Source organism: Artemia sp. Qi Xiang Cuo, chromosome 19 (genome assembly GCF_049724085.1).
Source record: "Artemia sp. Qi Xiang Cuo chromosome 19, ASM4972408v1, whole genome shotgun sequence".
Lineage (NCBI taxonomy): Eukaryota > Metazoa > Arthropoda > Branchiopoda > Anostraca > Artemiidae > Artemia > Artemia sp. Qi Xiang Cuo.
The window spans coordinates 6,753,601-6,778,443 of record NC_142812.1 but is presented as its reverse complement, the minus strand read 5'-3'; the positions used below and the strand labels follow the sequence as shown (position 1 = coordinate 6,778,443).

At 34.2% G+C, this 24,843-nt stretch overlaps 1 protein-coding gene across 1 annotated transcript in view; it reads right to left on the bottom strand.

The window, feature by feature from the left end:
* Positions 1-24,843, bottom strand: part of LOC148940437 (NEDD4-binding protein 2-like) — a 179,262-nt gene that overhangs the window by 25,481 nt on the left and 128,938 nt on the right. Inside the window, exon 10 of the mRNA XM_089104990.1 lies at positions 10,245-10,363. Coding sequence (XP_088961116.1) covers positions 10,245-10,363 — 119 coding nt within the window. The remainder of the gene's footprint in view (positions 1-10,244; positions 10,364-24,843) is intronic.

The following is a 24,843-nucleotide window of genomic DNA, read 5'->3' as shown; positions in this document are numbered from 1 at the left end:
CAAGTATTAAGCCAGCAGATCACATCATTTATCTTGGACTACCGATTGGTAAAACGCTGAGACACGCACGACAGCTATTAATTCAACATCTCGAAAAGCGTACCGGTTTTGCATACAGCAGATTGGTTGCAACGAAGTTCAGCTTCAACCGGTTTATCCTTGCTCGGCTGTATACTGCACTAGCATTGCCCCATTTTTTATACCTGAGCCCTTTTTGGCGAACATTTCCATGCACTGCGAAACAGAAAATTCGAGCAATATTTTTTAAATATGCTAAGTACCTTTTAAGACTACCCCCCTGGACATGTAACACAGACTTCAGTAATAGGTTTAAACTGGCAGATCCCACTTTCATAATTGAAAATCAGATCTCCCGTTTTAACAGTAAAATTGGTAACCACCCCTGGTATAATTTACTCAAGCAGTAGTCAAGTGTAGAATTGTTTCTTATTTCTTGTCAGTTTAGTGTTTTTCTCGTTTGTATCCGTTTATTTATTATTTGTCCCTTTTTTTTTTTTTCTTTTTTTTTTCTTTATCTTTATTGTACTCTGTCTTGTGTTTTTGTAACGACGGGTTATAAATAAATAATAATAATAATATATATATATATATATATATATATATATATATACATATATATACATATATACATATATACATATATATATATATATACATATATATATATATATATATATATATATATATATATATATATATATATATATATGTATATATATAAATATATATATATATATATATATATATATATATATATATAAATATATATATATATATATATATATATATATATATATATATATATATATATATATATATATATATATATATATATATATATATATATATATATATATATATATATATATATATATATATATATATATATATATATATATATATCGATATTCATCGTGAGATCTGTGAAGTTTACGGACAAAACATTATGAATGATGGAATGGTAAGGAAATGGGTGAGAATCAAAACAACAATCCATGGAATGGCGACATTTCATCATCACCCAAAAAAGTGAAATTTAAGCAAACAATTTCTGCCGGGAAATTTCACTTTTTTGGGTGATGATGAATGTCGCCATTCCATGGATTGTTGTTTTGATTCTCACCGATTTCCTTACCATTCCATCACTCATAATGTTTTGTCCGTAAGCTTCACAGATCTCATGATGAATATCAATTGGTTTTACGCCTTTAGCACTAAGAAATTGTATAACCACCCGTACTTCACAATCAGCGGGACTCACTATTGTCGGAGGCATCTTAAACACTCAGTAAACAACATATACAATTAAAAATAAGACTGTAATGGCGTCAGTGTGTAGACAAGAGATGTAGGTAACCAGCGTGCATGTGCAGAACGGCGACCGTAGCACTGTGGTGGCATAATTGTAAAACGGTACTTACTTAAAAACATGCCTTGTATATATATATATATATATATATATATATATATATATATATATATATATATATATATATATATATATATATATATATATATATCAAAATGTTGATCGGAAGTGTTTGGGGAAATGATCAGTATTGATTCAGAGTTCAGAGAGTTAAGAGCAATTCAATCGGATAAAATACAGGATTAAATCTGGACTGCTTGCGTAACCAATTTTTACCTGTGTGTGGCTTTGTGCCAAAATTATGATTATCTTTTTTTGAAGACAAGAAAAATGGCTTATTGATTTGTTACGATAGTAAATCTAATTAAGCACTGCATTTGTGCATCGATAAGATCCAAAGTGTGAAAATGACAAATCAAATAATAAAGGCGGAGAAAATGCAAAATGCCCAGTTTTTGCGAGAAATAAATTTCAAATTGTATTTATTACCAGCGCTTTTGGTGAAAGTCAATGTAATTCCTGGACTTTCGGATAGCATTGCTGCCTTACAAGTACAGATAAATAACATTAGTACACATCTATCTAGCAATGCTAAGACAAATGAAGAGATTAAAAAAGAGCTGGAAAATGTGAAATCAGACCTAGTAATCACATACGAACGAGCTAACCAGCTCGAAGCAGAGCAGAAAAGAGCAAATTTGATTATATATAATTATACTCCGCAACACCTTGGCGAGTATACTGTGAAGCAAAAAATAATGGATTTATTAAACCGTACTATGCCATCTCTCAAAATAAATCGAGGTGAAGTACATGATACTTTTATATTTAAATCATGGCCAGTAGTATGGCAGCGAAGCTTGGTCAAAATCAGAGAATATATCTTAAGAAATAGTTCCTTATTGAGAAAGGTTGATCAATTGTTGGCCCCAGATTACACGGCTAAACAAAGAGAAGCCCGTAAACACTTAAAGGAAATTATGAATCTTGCACAGAACGACGGCCGTGATGCAAAGTTACGAGGTGACAAGCTGTTTATCCAAGGCCAATCATTCAGGTACGATGGAAGGGCTGTGATTGAGGTTAAAAGTAACTTGGTGCCAGTTAAAAATCTTGGTCCACCTCCTAGTGCTAGGCTTTCAAATGACCCCATGATATCCTGATGGAGCTAGATAGTGATGCCAGTGATAGTGATGCCGAGACAGTGATACCATCAACAGCCTATTCTCTGGCAGTATCGGCAACTAAAAGACCTGCCAGTGCTGTTATTAGCCCTGATGACCTACATCGACCAGTCAATCGTAACGTGGCACCCAGAGAAAACCATTCTCCAAGAAAAGGACTTAACAGAAGACCTCGCAGTGGTTTTTCCCGTGATTTTGTTGATATTAGACAGCGAGTGCTAACAGATATTAAAAATCGCAGTAATGATTATTATCATTTTGCCTTTTCCCTGAAAGAGGCCAGGAACAAAAAAATCCGAGAAAAGGCTTGTGATAAAAATGCACTGACAGAAAGCGTAGACGCATAGAAAATAAAGGGTCATGTACTGAGTTTACTTTCATGGAACATACAAGGACTATGTGATAAGTTGCCTTCTTTATACGAGGATTTACTTTTGCTTGACGCGGTTTTGTTTATTGAAAAACGGAATAATTATCCTCTTATATCACCTTTCCTAGGGAATTTGGTTGAACAGCTGGTGCGTAAGCCAGCGAGAAATAATAGACATTATGGTGGCATTTTGGTTTTCATTAAATCATCAGCTATTGATGGTTATGAAAGAGTTAATAGTAGATCTTAAAACTTAATTTGGCTGAGTATTTGTTTTAAATGTAGGAAGAGATTAATTTTGGATGTTGTGTATATTCCTGCACAAAATAGTTTGAATAGTCGAGAAAATGCTTTGGAAATTTTAGATAATGAATTATTACTAATACAAGAAAGCTATAGTGATTTGGAGTGCTTTTTGATGGGGTATTTTAATGCTTATACTGGTGTTGAGGTTGAGGTTCCAGATTTATTACTCTCAAATTTAGGAGATTAGGTCCCTGTTTCTTGTACATTACTATAAAATAATCAGGATGAAAATGGAAAATAAATATTTGGGGAAGAAAGCTCCTGGGGCTTTGTGGAGAACATGGTCTGATTATTGCGAATGGAAGGTTTGGAAATGATAAGGGTCTGGGCGAGTTTACTTGCCTTTCGGGCCCAACTCCAAGTGTTGCAGATTATGCGCTGATTAATACGAAATTTATACCTGAATCGATTGATATGGATGTACTAGATTTAGTTGGATCCGATAATAGAGCTATTAAGCTTGAGCTGAAGAATGGGAAGCTTCAGGATGATGGTCGTCGAGTTAGAGATTTATGTAATGGGGAGCTTAGATTAGAGGGCTTAGGAAAACGAATTAGATATTGTTTAACTGATAATGATCTTGAAACATTTAAAAGGGAGCTTATGCAGTTGCATGTATCAAATAAGTTTAAAGTGCTGGAAAACGATGGAAAATATATACAAGATATAATTACAGGGTGAAATGAATTTGTTTGCAGTTGTGCAGAATCGTGTAAACTGAACAAAAAAGAAAAAAAAATGAGCGATATTTTGATTTGGAATATAAGTTAATGAAAGAAAAGTTCAGATATTCATTGAGTCATTTAAAAGAATGTTATGAGCTGAAGATAAAAGTTTAAAATTAGCCGAATATAAAGCTAAAAGAAGAAATTGTGAAATGTTAATAAAAAGGGAAAAACGAGCTTGAGAAAAAAAAGAAACTGAATATTGCAGAGGATTCTGGATATAAGGATTTAAAAAGTTTTGGGGCTATATAAGGAATGATAGTTGGAAAGAAAAACGAAACACACTGGTTGCTTCAGACACAAGTTTATCGCCTGATTACCTAGAAAGCTTGGAAGGTGATTGTGCAGAAATACAAGAGGTAGCGCATGCCCCAGAGATGGTTGTTTATCCTATGAAGGAACATGATTATGATTTAGTAGGGGAAGTGAGTAATGATGAGATTAAGTTTGTATTTAAGAATTTTGTTGATTTTCTAGAGAATAGATGGGCTCCAAAAGTTAGTCTAGGGACCCATAAACTATCACTTTTATTATTTGCAGATGATATTGCTTTGGTGGCTAGTACACCACAAGATCTGCAGACGCTTCTGAGTCTTATAGAAGAATATTTGCTGATGAAAAAATTAAGGCTGAATGTTGAAAAGAGTGAAGTTGTTATTTTTAAAAAAAGGAAAGCAAGTGGCGAAGATAATTACAAAAATAATATAAAATTATAAAATTAATAAAATAAAAAATATATAAAATTAATAATAAGGAACTGAAAGTAAGTAAAAGAATAAAATATTTAGGATTCGTTTTATGGGAAAACGGAAGTTTAAAGAGTCATGTTGATGAAATAATTAATTGAGCAAAGTGGCCATGTCTGCAATTTTTAGAAATTGGACTATAATGGGGAATAAAAAGCAAAAAATTCACAAAAGAGTATTTAATACACAAAAGTTACCTGTCATAGGGTGTAGAGCAGAGATTTGGAGTAGAGATGTAGTGGAACAATCGGAGTCCCTTGAGCTCCAGTGTCATATAAGAGAGTTTAGGTTACGTTATACAACTCATTCCCAGATTCTTAAAGGTGATATGGACCTGTTTTTGTTAAAACTATGTAGGTCGATTATGATGCTTAGATTTTGGTTGAAGCTCATTAGGTGTAACGAAGATAGTCTAGTAAGAGCAGCTTATTATCAGATGTTGAGTTATGGTTCGAAAACGTCGTGGCCTTCCCAAATTAAGTCATTACTAGAAAGAGTGGGAGTGCCTTATTTATGGAATGACGGTCTTGGTTCCCGTGATCTACCAACAAATTTAGTCAGCCAGGTACGATTTATCTTAGAGGGTCAAGAAATTCAGTATTTGAAAGGGCTGGCTTTAAATTCCGCTACATTGAATCATTATAATCAGGTTAAACCTACTTTTGGAGAGGAAATTTATTTTAAATTTAATTTACCGGCTATGATTTTATGTCGATGGATTCAGCTTAGGGCGAATTGCCTTCCAATCCAGAGCAGGCAAATGGTGTTCGACAAGGGGATAGTACATCCTGATGGTCGGTATATGTGTCCTCTTTGTAGAGATGAGGACGAAGACTTGGACCATTTTCTCCGAAAGTGCCCGGTGATCTCTGATTTAAGGGAAAATTACTTACATGGGATTGTTTTGCTGCTTCTTGGTATTTTACAAAGTAGTAATCCAACAACAATATTTCGTATATTATATATATATATATATATATATATATATATATATATATATATATATATATATATATATATATATATATATATATATATATCAAAATGTTGATCGGAAGTGTTTGGGGAAATGATTGTGGGGGGGGGGGGGGGCGGAGGCATTCACTTTTGACTATTAATAAGGGCACTGGCCCTCTCAATTCCCAGTTGAATGAGCCCTTTTTTAAGATTCTACGACAAAGCTTTAAATAAAAAATTTATTTGCCCCCAGGGCATAACTTACAACCTTTACCCTGGGAGCTATGGGGGGTTTGTCATTCTCTGACATAATTTCCAGACCTTTCAACTACCCTGAAAAAAATGGCTATCTCAAAATTTTGATTGGATGTATTTGGGGAAAGGGTGGGCGTGAGAGAGGGATTAGATGCCCTCCAATCACTTTCGACTCTTAAAAAGGGCAATAGCTCTTTCAATTTACAATCGAATGAGCCCTTTTTGAACTTTTTACGACAACACTTTCTATAAAAACCTTATATGCCCCCAGGGTATAACTTGTAACCCTTGCCCTGAGGGATGTGGGGGGAGTGTCATCCTCAAAGACATAATTTCCAGATCTTTCAACTATGTTGAACAAAATGGCAAAATTTTGATTGAATGTGTTAGGGGAAATGGTGGGCGTAGAAGGGGTGTTAGTTGCCCTCCAATAACTTTCGACTATTAAAAATAGCAGTAGCCTTTTCAATTTCTAATCGAATGAACCTTTTTGAAGTTTCTACGACAACTCCTTCGATGCGAAGTACCCTGGTGTAAAAAAAAAAAAAAATAATAATAAATAAATCAATAATACATTGTACCCACATCGTTCTTTACTTAGGCAGCGCTATTACGTTGTCTATTAAACATAATTATGTGTAAAAACTAAATTAAGACAAGAAAAAATTGAAAAAATAATAATAAAGGCCTGAATAATAAAGGCTTCACTTACGTAAAAATAAAGAAATGAGAGAAAAGAACTAGGTTAAATAGTTAGCGCATACTAGAAAATAACACATGAAAGATGAAAAACGCTAGAGAGCAAATAACTCATATCTGATCAACTAGACTTTGTTAACAGTTTTTTCTGGATTTGCATTTTGCTTGTTTTACCATATTGGATTTTGTTTGCCCTAAACAACAAGGTTAGTTTATCCTCTGTGATTTTTTTTTTCAATAGGATTTCCCTTTTTTATGTTATCTTTCGCCAACTTTATATGTACTCGCCCACTTTTTTTATGTATTTGGCAACTTTTTGATCCATTTTTTTTATCGTTGATAAAGGTTTCAGAAAGTGCAGCCAGGGCATTCACAGGTTTGTTAGTATATACAATTTTTTTCAAAATATCACTGTCTTATTTAAAATTTACCCGTTGCCATATTTCAATTTCATTTAAATTATTCGATAACATTATATCAATATTGTCATTTACTTAGTAATAACGAGATCAGAGGGAAATACTAATAATATTATTTACTTAGTTGGCCTATCAGAGGCAAAAACAAAGTTTGGACTCCTTCTTACAAACTTGGAAGGAATGGTCTGACAAAACCATGAGAGATTAGGGCTTTTGTGGGAGTTGATAGGATATAGCCTTTAAATGAGCCATTTTAATTGGTCCTTTCAGAGCCCAATCTCACGAATTCCGCTTTTTACTTTATTAAAAGAACTTAACAAGCTAAATTTTAAGTACTTCAAAGCAAAGCTTTTTATTTTGTAATAATAAAAAAAAACTTTATTTAATAGGAGTCTTAATAGAAATATTAAGGGTCTTAAGAAGTCTTAATAACCTTAAGAAGTCTTATGAGAAGTCTTAATAGAAGATAACTGTCGATTTATATTCTAGAAAATAAAATCCTAATTTAATAGGATAAAGGCTTCTTAAATATATTTTGGAATAACCAGCCGCATAGTTTTTATATGTAAAATCATTAAACGACACGTTTCACATAAGGGTTAGGTGAAGATTTTATTAAGGTTAACATACATACGAAATAAATACGTAACTTAAAGTTAAATACATACATAACGAAATGAATACATAAAATAATACATAGGTGTAGATCCATAAACTTAAAGAAATTTATTCTTTAATTGCCGTTTCGATAATCAAAATTTGTAATGGGTGTTCATTTTTAGGTTAGTTATTTTTTAGGACTCCTCCAGCCTACGTTTGCTTGAGGCGTTTGGTCATATTTCCATTTCTGATTCCTATCGTGTAATGTAAAAAGATAGGGCATAATATATACATATATCTTGTTATCACTTATTACACATTGAAAAATGACAAATAAAAATAACACCCCCCCCCCCCCTCAGCTAAAACATATCTTAGCTATTTTTCTTGCAAATAACCTTGAGCTAGCCAGCTTAACCTTTCTTTAATTATAGTCTTAAAAATTGGGATAAAACCACATTTTTTATAGGTTTTATTGTTTGATATCAAACGATTACCATTTTTGGACAATTCTTCTGGAGAACCGAGGAAGCAAATCTTCCTCGGTCTTTCTAAGGCCCGTGTTTCAAAGTCATACTTGACGACTATTACTATTGTTGCTTCTAATACTCTAACAAGAAGATATGTTCATAGACATATCTTCCTATTTTTTTCAGCAGCGACTTGGCTATACTGTTTTCCATCCAACGTCTTTAGAAATAATTCTACCAAGATAAGTGAAGCTTACTGATAGCTTATTGAAGCAAGATAAAATTGATATGATAAATTCTTTGTAAAACAAAACAGAAGACGAGGAAAAGCTGAGTTCCAACCAAATAGACTCGAGGTAAGATTGTTGCTGAGGTAAATAAGAGTATTTATGTCTTAAATATCAGCTTGAACAAGCTCTTAATATTAGCAAGATATCAAACAGTTCGTGGTAACGAACTGTAAGTAAGGAGCGACCCGGCTCAATGGTAACCAAAACTCTAGAAAACGGGATTTTGATACCAATAGATACATCAAAAGAATCAGATTTCAATGCTGATTTCAAATATATAAGTTTAATCAAGTCCTACCCATCAAAAGTTATGCGCCTGAGAAAATTTGGCTGATTTTCGAAAAAAGGGGGAAAGACCCCCTAAAAGTTATAGAGCCTTAATGAAAATCACATATTCAAAAATCATCATATTCAGCGTATCAGAGAACCCTGCTGTGGAAGTTTCAAGCTCCTATCTACAAAAATGTGGAATTTTGCATTTTTTGCCAGAAGAAATAATTTAAAGGTCAATGTTACAACGTTACAATATAAGTTTACTCAAAAATTTAGAAGCTTCTCATGGCTCTAAGCTTATATACAACCATAAAAATACTTTTGAAATGTTTTTTTAGCTGTTAAAATGACAAAATCAATAAAAGTACAAGTGCCAAGAACATCAAATAAAAAAAAAAAACACCCGGACCCACCATAGGTCTATTTATGCCTGAAAACGATGATTTCCTAAAAATTTCTTTTCAATATTATGAATATTTTAGATTGGTGTCACATTGTCGTCAGTGTTGCAACATTGAATCATGAAAAAACAAAACAAAGCCAAATACTTAAATTTGGCAATGCTTTCACCCCCTAAAGATTCAAAAATTAATATTATGTTGGTTCCCAATGACAACTGCACCTTCAAAATTAATTCTTTAGCTATTTCTATGACATAGGATTTTGACTTTTTTGCTGATTTTTTAAAGATGTTTCTTTTGGTTGTTTTTTTCTTTTTTTGACACTTGTTAATACAAAAAGTGCATAGCTGTATGCGGAGGTATATTTCCTTATAAGCTGAAGTCCCCGCTTTTTCCTAGTATTTCAAGATATATATTTATGTGCAAGTTTAACCAAACAAATTCAAAAAATGAAACTTCATTTTCAATGTCCTTGGGAAAAAGAAAAAATTATAAATTAAAGCATTGGTGCTTTTTACATCTTTTTGGATTAACTTGAACCTTAAAAAAAACACACACACATAGTTGTGAAAGTTTCCATGCTTTTCCATGATTCTCTACTAGCTTAAACCTTAAAAAAAGAGCTGAAATCTTAAGAAAACATATATAGTTGCCTATGTTTCCACTTAACCGATTCAAACTATAAAATTTCAATTTCACTGTCCTTGGTACTTAAAAAAAGAGCATTGGTGGTTTTTTTCATCTTTTTCTACTACCTTAAACCTTAAAAAATAGCTTAAAACTAAAAAACATATTTAGTTGTGTCAGTTTCCGCTTCACCAATCCAAACGATGAAATTCCATTTTCACTGTCCTTGGTACTAAAAAAACATACAGTTGGTACTTTTCCCATCTTTTTTGAATAGCTTACACCGTAAGAGAAAGAACTTAAACCTTGAATAAACATACATAGTTTAATATATCTCCACTTAACCAACTCAAACAATGGAATTTTATTTTCACTGTCATTGGTACTTAAATAAAAAAATAAAAAAACTAAAGCATTAGTACTTTGTCCATCTTTCTCCACTAGCTTAAACCTAACAAAATTGACCAAAACCTCACTTTTTGTATCTTCCTCTAGTAGCTTAAATTAAAAAAAAAACTTAGGAAAACCTCACTTTTTCATCTTCAGCTATTTGAAGCGCCAGCTCCATATCCATTATTTCTTGAAGATGCACATCTTTATGCACTTCCTCCATCTCTTTCTTGCTCATTCCTTCATCATCACTCCCGTTCCCTTAAATATAGCAAAAAGTTATAAATCCGCGTACATATATTGGTAATTTGCCATGCTGGGTTAGCCTCCTTTGTCCCTCACCTATTGTAAGTTATGATGTTTTCTTTTTTTTTCCTTATATTTTCTGTCTTTATTTTTGGTGAATATGAAATTAAGGGAACAATAGATAGCCTTCTTTTCGAGCTCAATTAACTGTTGGCTTTATTCAATTATTTGTGTTTATTTATTTTGTGTGAAATAAAAATATTGAAATCTACATTTTTGCATCAGTAAAAAAAAGGGGAGGGGCTAAATAGAGATATGTTGAGAAGGTGATGTAAACTAAAGTAAGTCTTACATTATTACTTTTTATTTTAGATTAGATACGTTTTAAACAATATTTATCAATAACAAGATTTACCTTCACAAAAGGAAGCATAGGTTATTTTCTAGAATCAACAGAAAATATTGTTAAAATACCTTTTATTTCTTAGATATAAAATAATAACATAAACAGACATAATTGCATAACATAATTAAATTTTTTTTAGTTCTCAAATTTTCAATATTTTATTCCAAGACGGACTATATTTAAATTAGATAAAACAAAAGATAGAATATACAGTTGAATCACCTCACTAACTTAAACCAAAGAGTAACTTTTTAGTTCCACTGCGAATTGTGGCTACATGGAATCTACTGTAAATATTTGTTTACAAATATGGCAGAAGTAAGGATGTATAATTGAATCACCTCTTTCTTTAAACCAAACTGAAAAGTATATTTAGGTCCGTGGCTGATTACGACCACATGAGTTCTATTGTTCTGCCTGTTCTGCTTTTAGATGGAAAATAATTTAGCACAAGTATTTTGCAGGAATATAGCAGAAAATAGGATGTATATTTGAATCACCTCTGTCTTTAACCCAAGCTGAAAAGTATATTTAGGTCCGTGGCTGATTACGACCGCAAGAGTTCTATTGTTCTGCCTGTTCCGCTTTTAGATGGAAAATAATTTAGCACAAGTAATATGCACAAATATAGCAGAAAATAGGATGTATAATTGGATAACCTCTCTCTTTTACCCAAGCTGAAAAGTATATTTAGGTCCGTGGCTGATTACGACCGCATGAGTTCTATTGTTCTGCCTGTTCTGCTCTTAAATGGAAAAGAATTTAGCACAAATATTTAGTCCAAATATAGCAGAAAATAGGATGTATAAGTGAATCGACCGCATGAGTTCTATTGTTCTGCCTGTTCTGCTTTTAAATGGAAAATAATTTAGCACAAGTAATTTGCACGAATAAAGCAGAAAATAGGATGTATAGTTGAATCACCTCTCTCTTTAACCCAAGCTGAAAAGTATATTTAGGTCCGTGGCTGATTACGACCGCATGAGTTCTGTTGTTCTGCCTGTTCTACTTTTAAATGGAAAAGAATTTAGCACAAATATTTTGCATGAATATAGCAGAAAATAAGATGTATAATCGAATCACCTTTCTCTTTAACCCAAGCTGAAAAGTATATTTAGGTCCGTGGCTGATTACGACCGCATGAGTTCTATTGTTCTGCCTGTTCTGCTTTTAGATGGAAAATAATTTAGCACAATTAATTTGCACGAATATAGCAGAAAATAGGATGTATAATTGAATCACCTCTCTCTTTAACACAAGCTGAAAAGTATATTTAGGTCCGTGGCTGATTACGACCGCATGAGTTCTGTTGTTCTGCCTGTTCTACTTTTAAATGGAAAAGAATTTAGCACAAATATTTAGCACAAATATAGCAGAAAATAAGATGTATAATCGAATCACCTTTCTCTTTAACCCAAGCTGAAAAGTTAATTTAGGTCCGTGGCTAATTACGACCGCATGAGTTCTATTGATCTGCCTGTTCTGCTTTTCGATGGAAAATAATTTAGCACAAGTAATTTGCACGAATATAGCAGAAAATAGGATGTATAATTGAATCACCTCTCTCTTTAACCCAAGCTGAAAAGTATATTTAGGTCCGTGGCTGATTACGACCGCATGAGTTCTATTGCTCTGCCTGTTCTGCTTTTAGATGGAAAATAATTTAGCACAAGTAATTTGCACGAATATAGCAGAAAATAGGATGTATAATTGAATCACCTCTCTCTTTAACCCAAGCTGAAAAGTATATTTAGGTCCGTGGCTGATTACGACCGCAAGAGTTCTATTGTTCTGCCTGTTCTGCTTTTAGATGGAAAATAATTTAGCACAAGTAATTCGCACGAATATAGCAGAAAATAGGATGTATAATTGAATCGGCTCTCTCTTTAACCCAAGCTGAAAAGTATATTTAGGTCCGTGGCTGATTACGACCGCATGAGATCTGTTGTTCTGCCTGTTCTACTTTTAAATGGAAAAGTATTTAGCACAAATATTAAACACAAATATAGCAGAAAATAAGATGTATAATCTAATCACCTTTCTCTTTAACCCAAGCTGAAAAGTATATTTAGGTCCGTGGCTGATTACGACCGCATGAGTTCTATTGTTCTGCCTGTTCTGCTTTTCGATGGAAAATAATTTAGCACAAGTAATTTTCACGAATATAGCAGAAAATAGGATGTATAATTGAATCACCTATCTCTTTAACCCAAGCTGAAAAGTATATTTAGGTCCGTGGCTGATTACGACCGCATGAGTTCTCTTGTTCTGCCTGTTCTACTTTTAAATGGAAAATAATTTAGCACAAATATTTTGCACAAATATAGCAGAAAATAAGATGTATAATCGAATCACCTTTCTCTTTAACCCAAGCTGAAAAGTATATTTAGGTCCGTGGCTGATTACGACAGCATGAGTTCTATTGTTCTGCCTGTTCTGCTTTTCGATGGAAAATAATTTAGCACAAGTAATTTTCACGAATATAGCAGAAAATAGGATGTATAATTGAATCACCTCTCTCTTTAACCCAAGCTGAAAAGTATATTTAGGTCCGTGGCTGATTACGACCTCATGCGTTCTATTGTTCTGCCTGTTCTGCTTTTAAATGGGAAAGAATTTAGCACAAATATAGCAGAAAATAGGATGTATAATTGAATCACCTCTCTCTTTAACCCAAGCTGACAAGTATATTTAGGTCCGTGGCTGATTACGACCGCATGAGTTCTATTGTTCTGCCTGTTCTGCTTTTAGATGGAAAATAATTTAGCAAAAGTAATTTGCACGAATATAGCAGAAAATAGGATGTATAATTTAATCACCACTCTCTTTAACCCAAGCTGAAAAGTATATTTAGGTCCGTGGCTAATTATGACCGCATGAGTTCTATTGTTCTGCCTGTTCAGCTTTAAGATGGAAAATAATTTAGCACAATTTGCACGAATATAGCAGAAAATTGGATGTATAATTGAATCACCCCTCTTTAACCCAAGCTGAAAAGTATATTTAGGTCCGTTGCTGATTACGACCGCATGAGTTCTATTGTTCTGCCTGTTCTGCTTTTAAATGGAAAATAATTTAGCACAAATATTTAGCACAAATATAGCAGAAAATAGGATGTATAATTTAATCACCTCTCTCTTTAACCCAAGCTGAAAAGTATATTTAGGTCCGTGGCTGATTACGACCGCATGAGTTCTATTGTTCTGCCTGTTCTGCTTTAAGATGGAAAATAATTTAGCACAATTTGCACGAATATAGCAGAAAATAGGATGTATAATTGAATCACCTCTCTCTTTAACCCAAGCTGAAAAGTATATTTAGGTCCGTGGCTGATTACGACCGCATGAGTTCTATTGTTCTGCCTGTTCTGCTTTTAAATGGAAAAGAATTTAGCACAAATATTTAGCACAAATATAGCAGAAAATAGGATGTATAATTGAATCACCTCTCTCTTTAACCCAAGCTGAAAAGTATATTTAGGTCCGTGGCTGATTACGACCGCATGAGTTCTATTGTTCTGCTTTAAGATGGAAAATAATTTAGCACAATTTGCACGAATATAGCAGAAAATAGGATGCATAATTGAATCACCTCTCTTTAACCCAAGCTGAAAAGTATATTTAGGTCCGTGGCTGATTACGACCGCATGAGTTCTATTGTTCTGCCTGTTCTGCTTTTAAATGGAAAATAATTTAGCACAAATATTTATCACAAATATAGCAGAAAATAGGATGTATAATTTAATCACCTCTCTCTTTAACCCCAGCTGAAAATTATATTTAGGTCCGTGGCTGATTACGACCGCATGAGTTCTATTGTTCTGCCTGTTCTTCTTTTCGATGGAAAATAATTTAGCACAAGTAATTTGCACGAATATAGCAGAAAATAGGATGTATAATTGAATCACCTCTCTCTTTAACCCAAGCTGAAAAGTATATTTAGGTCCGTGGCTGATTACGACCGCATGAGTTCTGTTGTTCTGCCTGTTCTACTTTTAAATGGAAAAGTATTTAGCACAAATATTTAACACAAATATAGCAGAAAATAAGCTGTATAATCGAATCACCTTTCTCTTTAACCCAAGCTGAAAAGTATATTTAGGTCCGTGGCTGATTACGACCGCATGAGTTCTATTGTTCTGCCTGTTCTGCTTTTCGATGGAAAATAATTTAGCACAAGTAATTTTCACGAATAAAGCAGAAAATAGGACGTATAGTTGAATCACCTCTCTCTTTAACCCAAGCTGAAAAGTATATTTAGGTCCGTGGCAGAGTACGACCGCATGAGTTCTGTTGTTCTGCCTGTTCTGCTTTTATATGGAAAATAATTTAGCACAAATATTTAGCACAAATATAGCAGAAAATAAGATGTATAATCGAATCACCTTTCTCTTTAACCCAAGCTGAAAAGTATATTTAGGTCCGTGGCTGATTACGACTGCATGAGTTCTATTGTTCTGCCTGTTCTGCTTTTCGATGGAAAATAATTTAGCATAAAAAATTTGCACGAATATAGCAGAAAATAGGACGTATAATAGAATCACCTCTCTCTTTAACCCAAGCTGAAAAGTATATTTAGGTACGTGGCTGATTACGACCGCATGAGTTCTATTGATCTGCCTGTTCTGCTTTAAGGTGGAAAATAATTTAGCACAAGTAATTTGCACGAATATAGCAGAAAATGTTATGTATAATTGAATCACCTCTCTCTTTAACCCAAGCTGAAAAGTATATTTAGGTCCGTGGCTGATTACGACCACATGCGTTCTATTGTTCTGCCTGTTCTGCTTTTAAATGGAAAAATTTGCAAAATTTAGCACAAATATAGCAGAAAATAGGATGTATAATTTAATCACCACTCTCTTTAACCCAAGCTGAAAAGTATATTTAGGTCCGTGGCTGATTATGACCGCAGGAGTTCTATTGTTCTGCCTGTTCTGCTTTTAAATGGAAAAGAATTTAGCACAAATATTTAGCACAAATATAGCAGAAAATAGGATGTATAATTGAATCACCTCTCTCTTTAACCCAAGCTGAAAAGTATATTTAGGTCCGTGGCTGATTACGACCGCATGAGTTCTGTTGTTCTGCCTGTTCTACTTTTAAATGGAAAAGAATTTAGCACAAATATTTAGCACAAATATAGCAGAAAATAAGATGTATAATCGAATCACCTATCTCTTTAACCCAAGCTGAAAAGTATATTTAGGTCCGTGGCTGATTACGACCGCATGAGTTCTATTGTTCTGCCTGTTCTGCTTTTCGATGGAAAATAATTTAGCATAATAAATTTGCACGAATATAGCAGAAAATAGGATGTATAATTGAATCACCTCTCTCTTTAACCCAAGCTGAAAAGTATATTTAGGTCCGTGGCTGATTACGACCGCATGAGTTCTGTTGTTCTGCCTGTTCTACTTTTAAATGGAAAAGAATTTAGCACAAATATTTAGCACAAATATAGCAGAAAATAGGATGTATAATTGAATCACCTCTCTCTTTAACCCAAGCTGAAAAGTATATTTAGGTCCGTGGCTGATTACGACCGCATGAGTTCTATTGTTCTTCTTTAAGATGGAAAATAATTTAGCACAATTTGCACGAATATAGCAGAAAATAGGATGTATAATTGAATCACCTCTCTTTAACCCAAGCTGAAAAGTATATTTAGGTCCGTGGCTGATTACGACCGCATGAGTTCTATTGTTCTGCCTGTTCTGCTTTTAAATGGGAAAGAATTTAGCACAAATATTTAGCACAAATATAGCAGAAAATAGGATGTATAATTTAATCACCTCTCTCTTTAACCCAAGCTGAAAAGTATATTTAGGTCCGTGGCTAATTACGACCGCATGAGTTCTATTGTTCTGCCTGTTCTGCTTTTCGATGGAAAATAATTTAGCACAAGTAATTTGCACGAATATAGCAGAAAATAGGACGTATAATTGAATCACCTCTCTCTTTAACCCAAGCTGAAAAGTATATTTAGGTCCGTGGCTGATTACGACCGCATGAGATCTGTTGTTCTGCCTGTTCTACTTTTAAATGGAAAAGTATTTAGCACAAATATTTAACACAAATATAGCAGAAAATAAGATGTATAATCGAATCACCTTTCTCTTTAACCCAAGCTGAAAAGTATATTTAGGTCCGTGGCTGATTACGACCGCATGAGTTCTATTGTTCTGCCTGTTCTGCTTTTCGATGGAAAATAATTTAGCACAAGTAATTTGCACGAATATAGCAGAAAATAGGATGTATAGTTGAATCACCTCTCTCTTTAACCCAAGCTGAAAAGTATATTTAGGTCCGTGGCTGATTACGACCGCATGAGTTCTATTGTTCTGCCTGTTCTCCTTTTAAATGGAAAAGAATTTAGCACAAATATTTAGCACAAATATAGCAGAAAATAAGATGTATAATCGAATCACCTTTCTCTTTAACCCAAGCTGAAAAGTATATTTAGGTCCGTGGCTGATTACGACCGCATGAGTTCTATTGTTCTGCCTGTTCTGCTTTTCGATGGAAAATAATTTAGCATAAAAAATTTGCACGAATATAGCAGAAAATAGGATGTATAATTGAATCACCTCTCTCTTTAACCCAAGCTGAAAAGTATATTTAGGTACGTGGCTGATTACGACCGCATGAGTTCTATTGATCTGCCTGTTCTGCTTTAAGGTGGAAAATAATTTAGCACAAGTAATTTGCACGAATATAGCAGAAAATGTTATGTATAATTGAATCACCTCTCTCTTTAACCCAAGCTGAAAAGTATATTTAGGTCCGTGGCTGATTACGACCACATGCGTTCTATTGTTCTGCCTGTTCTGCTTTTAAATGGAAAAGAATTTAGCACAAATATAGCAGAAAATAGGATGTATAATTGAATCACCTCTCTCTTTAACCCAAGCTGAAAAGTATATTTAGGTCCGTGGCTGATTATGACCGCAGGAGTTCTATTGTTCTGCCTGTTCTGCTTTTAAATGGAAAATAATTTAGCACAAATAATTAGCACAAATATAGCAGAAAATAGTATTTATAATTTAATCACCTCTCTCTTTAACCCAAGCTGAAAAGTATATTTAGGTCCGTGGCTGATTACGACCGCATGAGTTCTATTGTTCTGCCTGTTCTGCTTTTAAATGGAAAATAATTTAGCCCAAACATTTAGCACAAATATAGCAGAAAATAGGATGTATAATTGAATCACCTCTCTCTTTAACCCAAGCTGAAAAGTATATTTAGGTCCGTGGCTGATTACGACCGCATGAGTTCTGTTGTTCTGCCTGTTCTACTTTTAAATGGAAAAGTATTTAGCACAAATATTTAACACAAATATAGCAGAAAATAAGATGTATAATCGAATCACCTTTCTCTTTAACCCAAGCTGAAAAGTATATTTAGGTCCGTGGCTGATTACGACCGCATGAGTTCTGTTGTTCTGCCTGTTCTGCTTTTAGATGGAAAATAATTTAGCACAAGTAATTTGCACGAATATAGCAGAAAATAGGATGTATAATTGAATCACCTCTCTCTTTAACACAAGCTGAAAAGTATATTTAGGTCCGTGGCTGATTACGACCGCATGAGTTCTGTTGTTCTGCCTGTTCTACTTTTAAATGGAAAAGAATTTAGCACAAATATTTAGCACAAATATAGCAGAAAATAGGATGTATAATTGAATCACCTCTCTCTTTAACCCAAGCTGAAAAGTATATTTAGGTCCGTGGCTGATTACGACCGCATGAGTTCTACTGTTCTGCCTGTTCTGCTTTAAGATGGAAAATAATTTAGCACAATTTGCACGAATATAGCAGAAAATAGGATGCATAATTGAATCACCTCACTTTAACCCAAGCTGAAAAGTATATTTAGGTCCGTGGCTGATTACGACCGCATGAGTTCTGTTGTTCTGCCTGTTCTACTTTTAAATGGAAAAGAATTTAGCACAAATATAGCAGAAAATAGGATGTATAATTGAATCACATCTCTCTTTAACCCAAGCGGAAAAGTATATTTAGGTCCGTGGCTGATTACGACCGCATGAGTTTTATTGTTTTGCCTGTTCTGCTTTTAAATGGAAAATAATTTAGCACAAATATTTAGCACAAATATAGCAGAAAATAGGATGTATAATTGAATCACCTCTCTCTTTAACCCAAGCTGAAAAGTATATTTAGGTCCGTGGCTGATTACGACCGCATGAGTTCTGTTGTTCTGCCTGTTCTACTTTTAAATGGAAAAGTATTTAGCACAAATATTCAACACAAATATAGCAGAAAATAAGATGTATAATCGAATCACCTTTCTCTTTAACCCAAGCTGAAAAGTATATTTAGGTCCGTGGCTGATTACGACCGCATGAGTTCTATTGTTCTGCCTGTTCTGCTTTTCGATGGAAAATAATTTAGCACAAGTAATTTGCACGAATATAGCAGAAAATAGGATGTATAATTGAATCACCTCTCTCTTTAACCCAAGCTGAAAAGTATATTTAGGTCCGTGGCTGATTACGACCACATGAGTTCTGTTGTTCTGCCTGTTCTACTTTTAAATGGAAAATAATTTAGCACAAATATTTAGCACAAATATAGCAGAGAATAAGATGTATAATCGAATCACCTATCTCTTTAACCCAAGCTGAAAAGTATATTTAGGTCCGTGGCTGATTACGACCGCATGAGTTCTATTGTTCTGCCTGTTCTGCTTTTCGATGGAAAATAATTTAGCATAAGAAATTTGCACGAATATAGCAGAAAATAGGATGTATAATTGAATCACCTCTCTCTTTAACCCAAGCTGAAAAGTATATTTAGGTACGTGGCTGATTACGACCGCATGAGTTCTATTGATCTGCCTGTTCTGCTTTAAGGTGGAAAATAATTTAGCACAAGTAATTTGCACGAATATAGCAGAAAATGTTATGTATAATTGAATCACCTCTCTCTTTAACCCAAGCTGAAAAGTATATTTAGGTCCGTGGCTGATTACGACCACATGAGTTCTATTGTTCTGCCTGTTCTGCTTTTAAATGGAAAAGAATTTAGCACAAATATAGAAGAAAATAGGATGTATAATTTAATCACCACTCTCTTTAACCCAAGCTGAAAAGTATATTTAGGTCCGTGGCTGATTACGACCGCATGAGTTCTATTGTTCTGCCTGTTCTGCTTTAAGATGGAAAATAATTTAGCACAATTTGCACGAATATAGCAGAAAATAGGATGTATAATTGAATCACCTCTCTTTAACCCAAGCTGAAAAGTATATTTAGGTCCGTGGCTGATTACGACCGCATGAGTTCTATTGTTCTGCCTGTTCTGCTTTTAAATGGAAAAGAATTTAGCACAAATATTTAGCGCAAATATAGCAGAAAATAGGATGTATAATTGAATCACCTCTCTCTTTAACCCAAGCTGAAAAGTATATTTAGGTCCGTGGCTGATTACGACCGCATGAGTTCTATTGTTCTGCCTGTTCTGCTTTTAAATGGAAAAGAATTTAGCACAAACATTTTGCACGAATATAGCAGAAAATAGGATGTATAATTGAGTCACCACTCTCTTTAACACAAGCTGAAAAGTATATTTAGGTCCGTGGCTGATTACGACCGCATGAGTTCTATTGTTCTGCCTGTTCTGCTTTTAGATGGAAAATAATTTAGCACATCAATTTGCACGAATATAGCAGAAAATAGGATGTATAATTGAATCACCTCTGCTTTAACCTAAGCTAAAGAGTAGCTTTTTATAAGTTCGTGGGTAATTACGGCCGTACTGTTATTCCTTTTCTGCTTCAAAATATAAAAGAATATAGCACAAATATATGTCACTTTAGTCTCCAATTGCTCAAAGGTGTATAAACAACTCCAGGATTTCGTTATTTACTATATATTAAAAGACCCCGTAATGTGTCAAGTAAAGCTTTTGATGGTTTCAAAAATGAAAGAAGATAATGAACTGTTCCTATTTTTTTCAATTCCTTCGATCTCTAAAATAAACTAGATTTCAAACCTAGTTTGAAACCTCGTATTGAAGAGTAATCCAAGTTCAAATGTTTTTTGGGGAATAGAAGAGCTTATTTTCTATTCTCAAGTAAACACTATGATAACAAAATTCTTGCCTGATTAAATTCAGAAAATTTATATATATTGCAGAGTTGCTTCCAGTTTAAATGAATACCAGTGGAGTCCTTTTATTTCAAGTTGGTCAAAGCTATATAAACAGCCAAAGAATTTCGGTATTTACAATTAATTCAAAGATCCCATGATGTGTAAAATAAAGCTTTAGATGGTTTCATAAAAGAAGGGCGGTTAATAGAAAAGAACTAAAACAAAACAAATTGCTCTTATTTTTAAATTCATACGGTCTCAAAAATGAACTAGACTCCAAACCCTGTTTGAAACATAATTATTATAACGCTACTTCAAAAAATCACCTGAATGTATTTTGGCTGCCTATCTATTAATAAAATCGTAAATTAAAAAGTTATAAGGTAATGTATCCGCTAATTGCTTGCAGGGTTGCCAACTTGCACAATTTTCCTGTGAAATGCACTCTTTTTTACCTTAGAGAAGACGTGGAAGAGCAAAAATTACTCTTTGGGTTTAAATTTTCATTTGCTTTAAACATCAGTAGTTGGCAACTTCGTCAGAAGTGCATTAAACCCAAGAAACAGGGTTGCCAACTTGAACACTTTTCGAGTGAAACGCATTATTTTTTTACCTCAGAGAGGATATGCACAAATTTTTTACTTGCACTCTTTTTGAGCGAAAATCACTCTTTTTTGTCCTTGATTTGCACTCTTTTTAGACGTCAGCAGTTCGCAGCCCTGCTCGTTGGCTGACATTTCATCGGCACTATCTTATTGACGTCTGTTATTGTTAGTTATCGATATAAATCTGTAGTTTTTTTTAGGTTGCAAGTAGGGGGTTAATATAGGTATGTAACTTTATGCCAAACAATCTTTATTCTATATCATAGCTGTGTTTTTATGTGATTAATTAAAAAACTTTTTCCACGAAATAAGTTTTTTCAAAGAAAAATAAAGAGCTCCATTAAACCAAAAATGAGCAAAAATAAAATCAAATAATCTACAAAGCTTGAGACTACCACAAATCAGCATTGATAAATAAATGAAACCCAAAACGAACAGAAATTTCAATAAATAACCAAGTCAAACTCAAAACGAGGAGAAATTAACATGAGTAGGACTCAAAACCCCTATGCCTTCCAAGGTCAGAACATAATTTGCACTCTACTGAAAAAAATATAAATGTTTTTACTTTTATAACTTTAATAAATCAAATAATTTCAACATTTTGATTATTAAATATCAGTATATGTATATTAAACTGACAATGCAAATTCATTTGTATTTTTTCAGTAAAGTGCAAATTTTGTTCTGGCCTTGGGAAGGCATAGGAGTTTTGCGCCCAACTTATGTTAATTTCTGCTCGTTTTGAGTTTGACTCGGCTATTTATTGTAATTTCTGTTCGTGTTTGGTTTCATTTATTTATCAATACGGATTAGTGGTAGTTTTGAGCTTGGTAGACAATTTGATTTTATTTTTGCTCATTTTTTGTTTAATGGAGTTCTTTACTTTTCTTTGAAAAACTTATTTTGTGGAAAAAGTTTTTTTAATATATTTCTGTTTGTTTTATATTGACATAGTCTTTTCAGGGAAAAAGAAAATAACGCTTTAAATCTTTCGTTTTTTAAGACTTTATAGTTTGGCCTGCTATTTGTATGCTGGAGAAAAATTTTCAGCAATTTTTAACAACAAACACCATTTTAAAAATCTGGACACAAATAGTAGTGTTTAACTTAGTTTCATACCTCCTCTAGTTGACCGGAAATGGAGAACTTGATACCATTCGCAAAAAAATCTGTTTACTTTCTTTGATAGCTTGGACACACGTACACTATTTTGATTTGGTTAAATCTTAAGAGCAGAAGTAGCCTCGAAAGTTTGAACATAATACCCTCAGTCGTTCTTGGGATACTGCTGAAATGCATTATTGGTAATTATAATTATAACATTGTATTTATATTTAATCTTAAGGAAACATTTAGTTTGAAAGATATTGAGCAATGGGGTGGGTGGGAGTGGAAGGGGGATTAGTTACCCTCCAATCACTTTTGACTATTAAAAAGGGCATCGACTCTTTCTATTTTCAATCCAATGAGCCCCTTTCGAAGTTACCACGACAACTCCTTCGATACGAAGTGCCCTGGTCGAAACAACAACAACAACAAAAAATACTACTAATCACTTTCGACTATTAAAAGGGCACTAGCCCTTTGAATTTCTAATAGATTTAGCCTTTTTTGATGTTTCTACGACAACACCTTCAATAAAAACCTTACATGCCCCCAGGGAATAACTTAAAACCCTTGCCCTGAGAGTTGTGGGGGAGTGTCCTTCTCATAAACATATTTTCTATGTGGAAATCAACTAGCCTACGCTAAACAAAATGGGTATCTCAAAATTTTGATTGAATGTGTTTGGGTTAATAATGGGCGGGGGTGCGGGGCTAGTTGCCCTCCAATCAGTTTCAACTATCAAAAAGGGCACTAGCCCTTTAAATTTCCAATCAAATGAGCCCCTTTTGAAGTTTCTAAGACAACACCTTCTATAAAAACCTTATATACCCCCAGGGCATAACTTAAAACCCTTGCCCTGAGGGTTGTGGGGGATCACTAAGATTCTTCCAAGCCGAATTGACTACAGTTTCACCAGAAACATCAGACGAAGTAGAAGCACCAGTAAAGTGTCCTCCTCAAAAACATATTTTCTATCTGGAAATCAACTACGATGAACAAAATGGCTATATCAAAATTTTAATTGCATGCGTTTGGGAGAATGATGGCCATGGGGGAGGGGCTAGTTCCCCTCCAACAACTTTTGACTTTTAAGAAAGGAACTAGCCCTTTGAATTCCCAATCGAATGAGCCTGTTTTGAAGTTTCTACGACAGCGCCTTCTTATAAATCCTTATATGCCCCCAGGGCATAACTTAAAACCCTTGCCCTGAGGGTCGGGGGGGGGGAATGTCCTCTGGGGGAGTGTCCTCCTAAAATACCTATTTTCTATCTGGAAATCAACTAGCCTACACTGAACAAAATGGCTATCTCAAAATTCTGATTGGATGTGTTTGGCGGAAAGATGGGCGTGGGGGGCTAGTTGCCCTCCGATCACTTTCAACTATTAAAAAGGGCACTAGATCTTTGAATTCCCAATCGAATGAGCCTGTTTTGAAATTTCTACAGCAAAACTTTCTATAAAAACGTCATATGCCCCCAGGGCATAACTTAAAACCTTTGCCCTGAGGGTTGTGGGAGTGTCCTCCTCAAAAACATTTTCTATCTGGAAATCAACTACGCTGAACAAAATGGCTGTCTAAAAATTTTGATTGGATGTGTTTGGGGGAATAATGGGCGTAGGGGGGGGGGGGGCTAGTTGTCCATTAATCCCTTTCGACTTTTAAAAAAGGCCCTAGCCCTTTGAATTTCCAATCGAATTAGCCTATTTTGAAGTTTCTACGACAACGCCTTCTATAAAAAACCATATATGCCCCCACGGCGTAGATTAAAACCTTTGCACTGAGGGTTGCGGGAGAGTGTCCTCCTCAAAAACGTATTTTCTATCTGGAAATCAACTACGCTGAACAAAATGGCTATCTCACAATTTTGATTGGATGTGTTTGGGGGAACGATGGCGTGGTCGGGGGGCTAGTTGCCCTCCAATCACTTTCGACTATTAAAAAGGACACTAGCCCTTTGAATTTCCAATCGAATGAGCCTGTTTTGAAGTTTCTACGACAACGCTTTCTATAAAAACATTATTTGCCCCTAGGGAATAACTTAAAACCCTTGCCCCGAGGGTTTTGGGGGAGTGTCCTCCTCAAAAAGATATTTTCTATCTGGAAATCAGCTACGCTGACAAAATGCTTATCTCAAAATTTTGATTGGATGTGTTTGGGCGAATGATGGGCGTGGGGGCTAGTTGCCCTCCACTCACTTTCTACTATTAAAAAGGACACTAGCCCTTTGAATTTCCAGTCGAATGAGTCTGTTTTGAAGTTT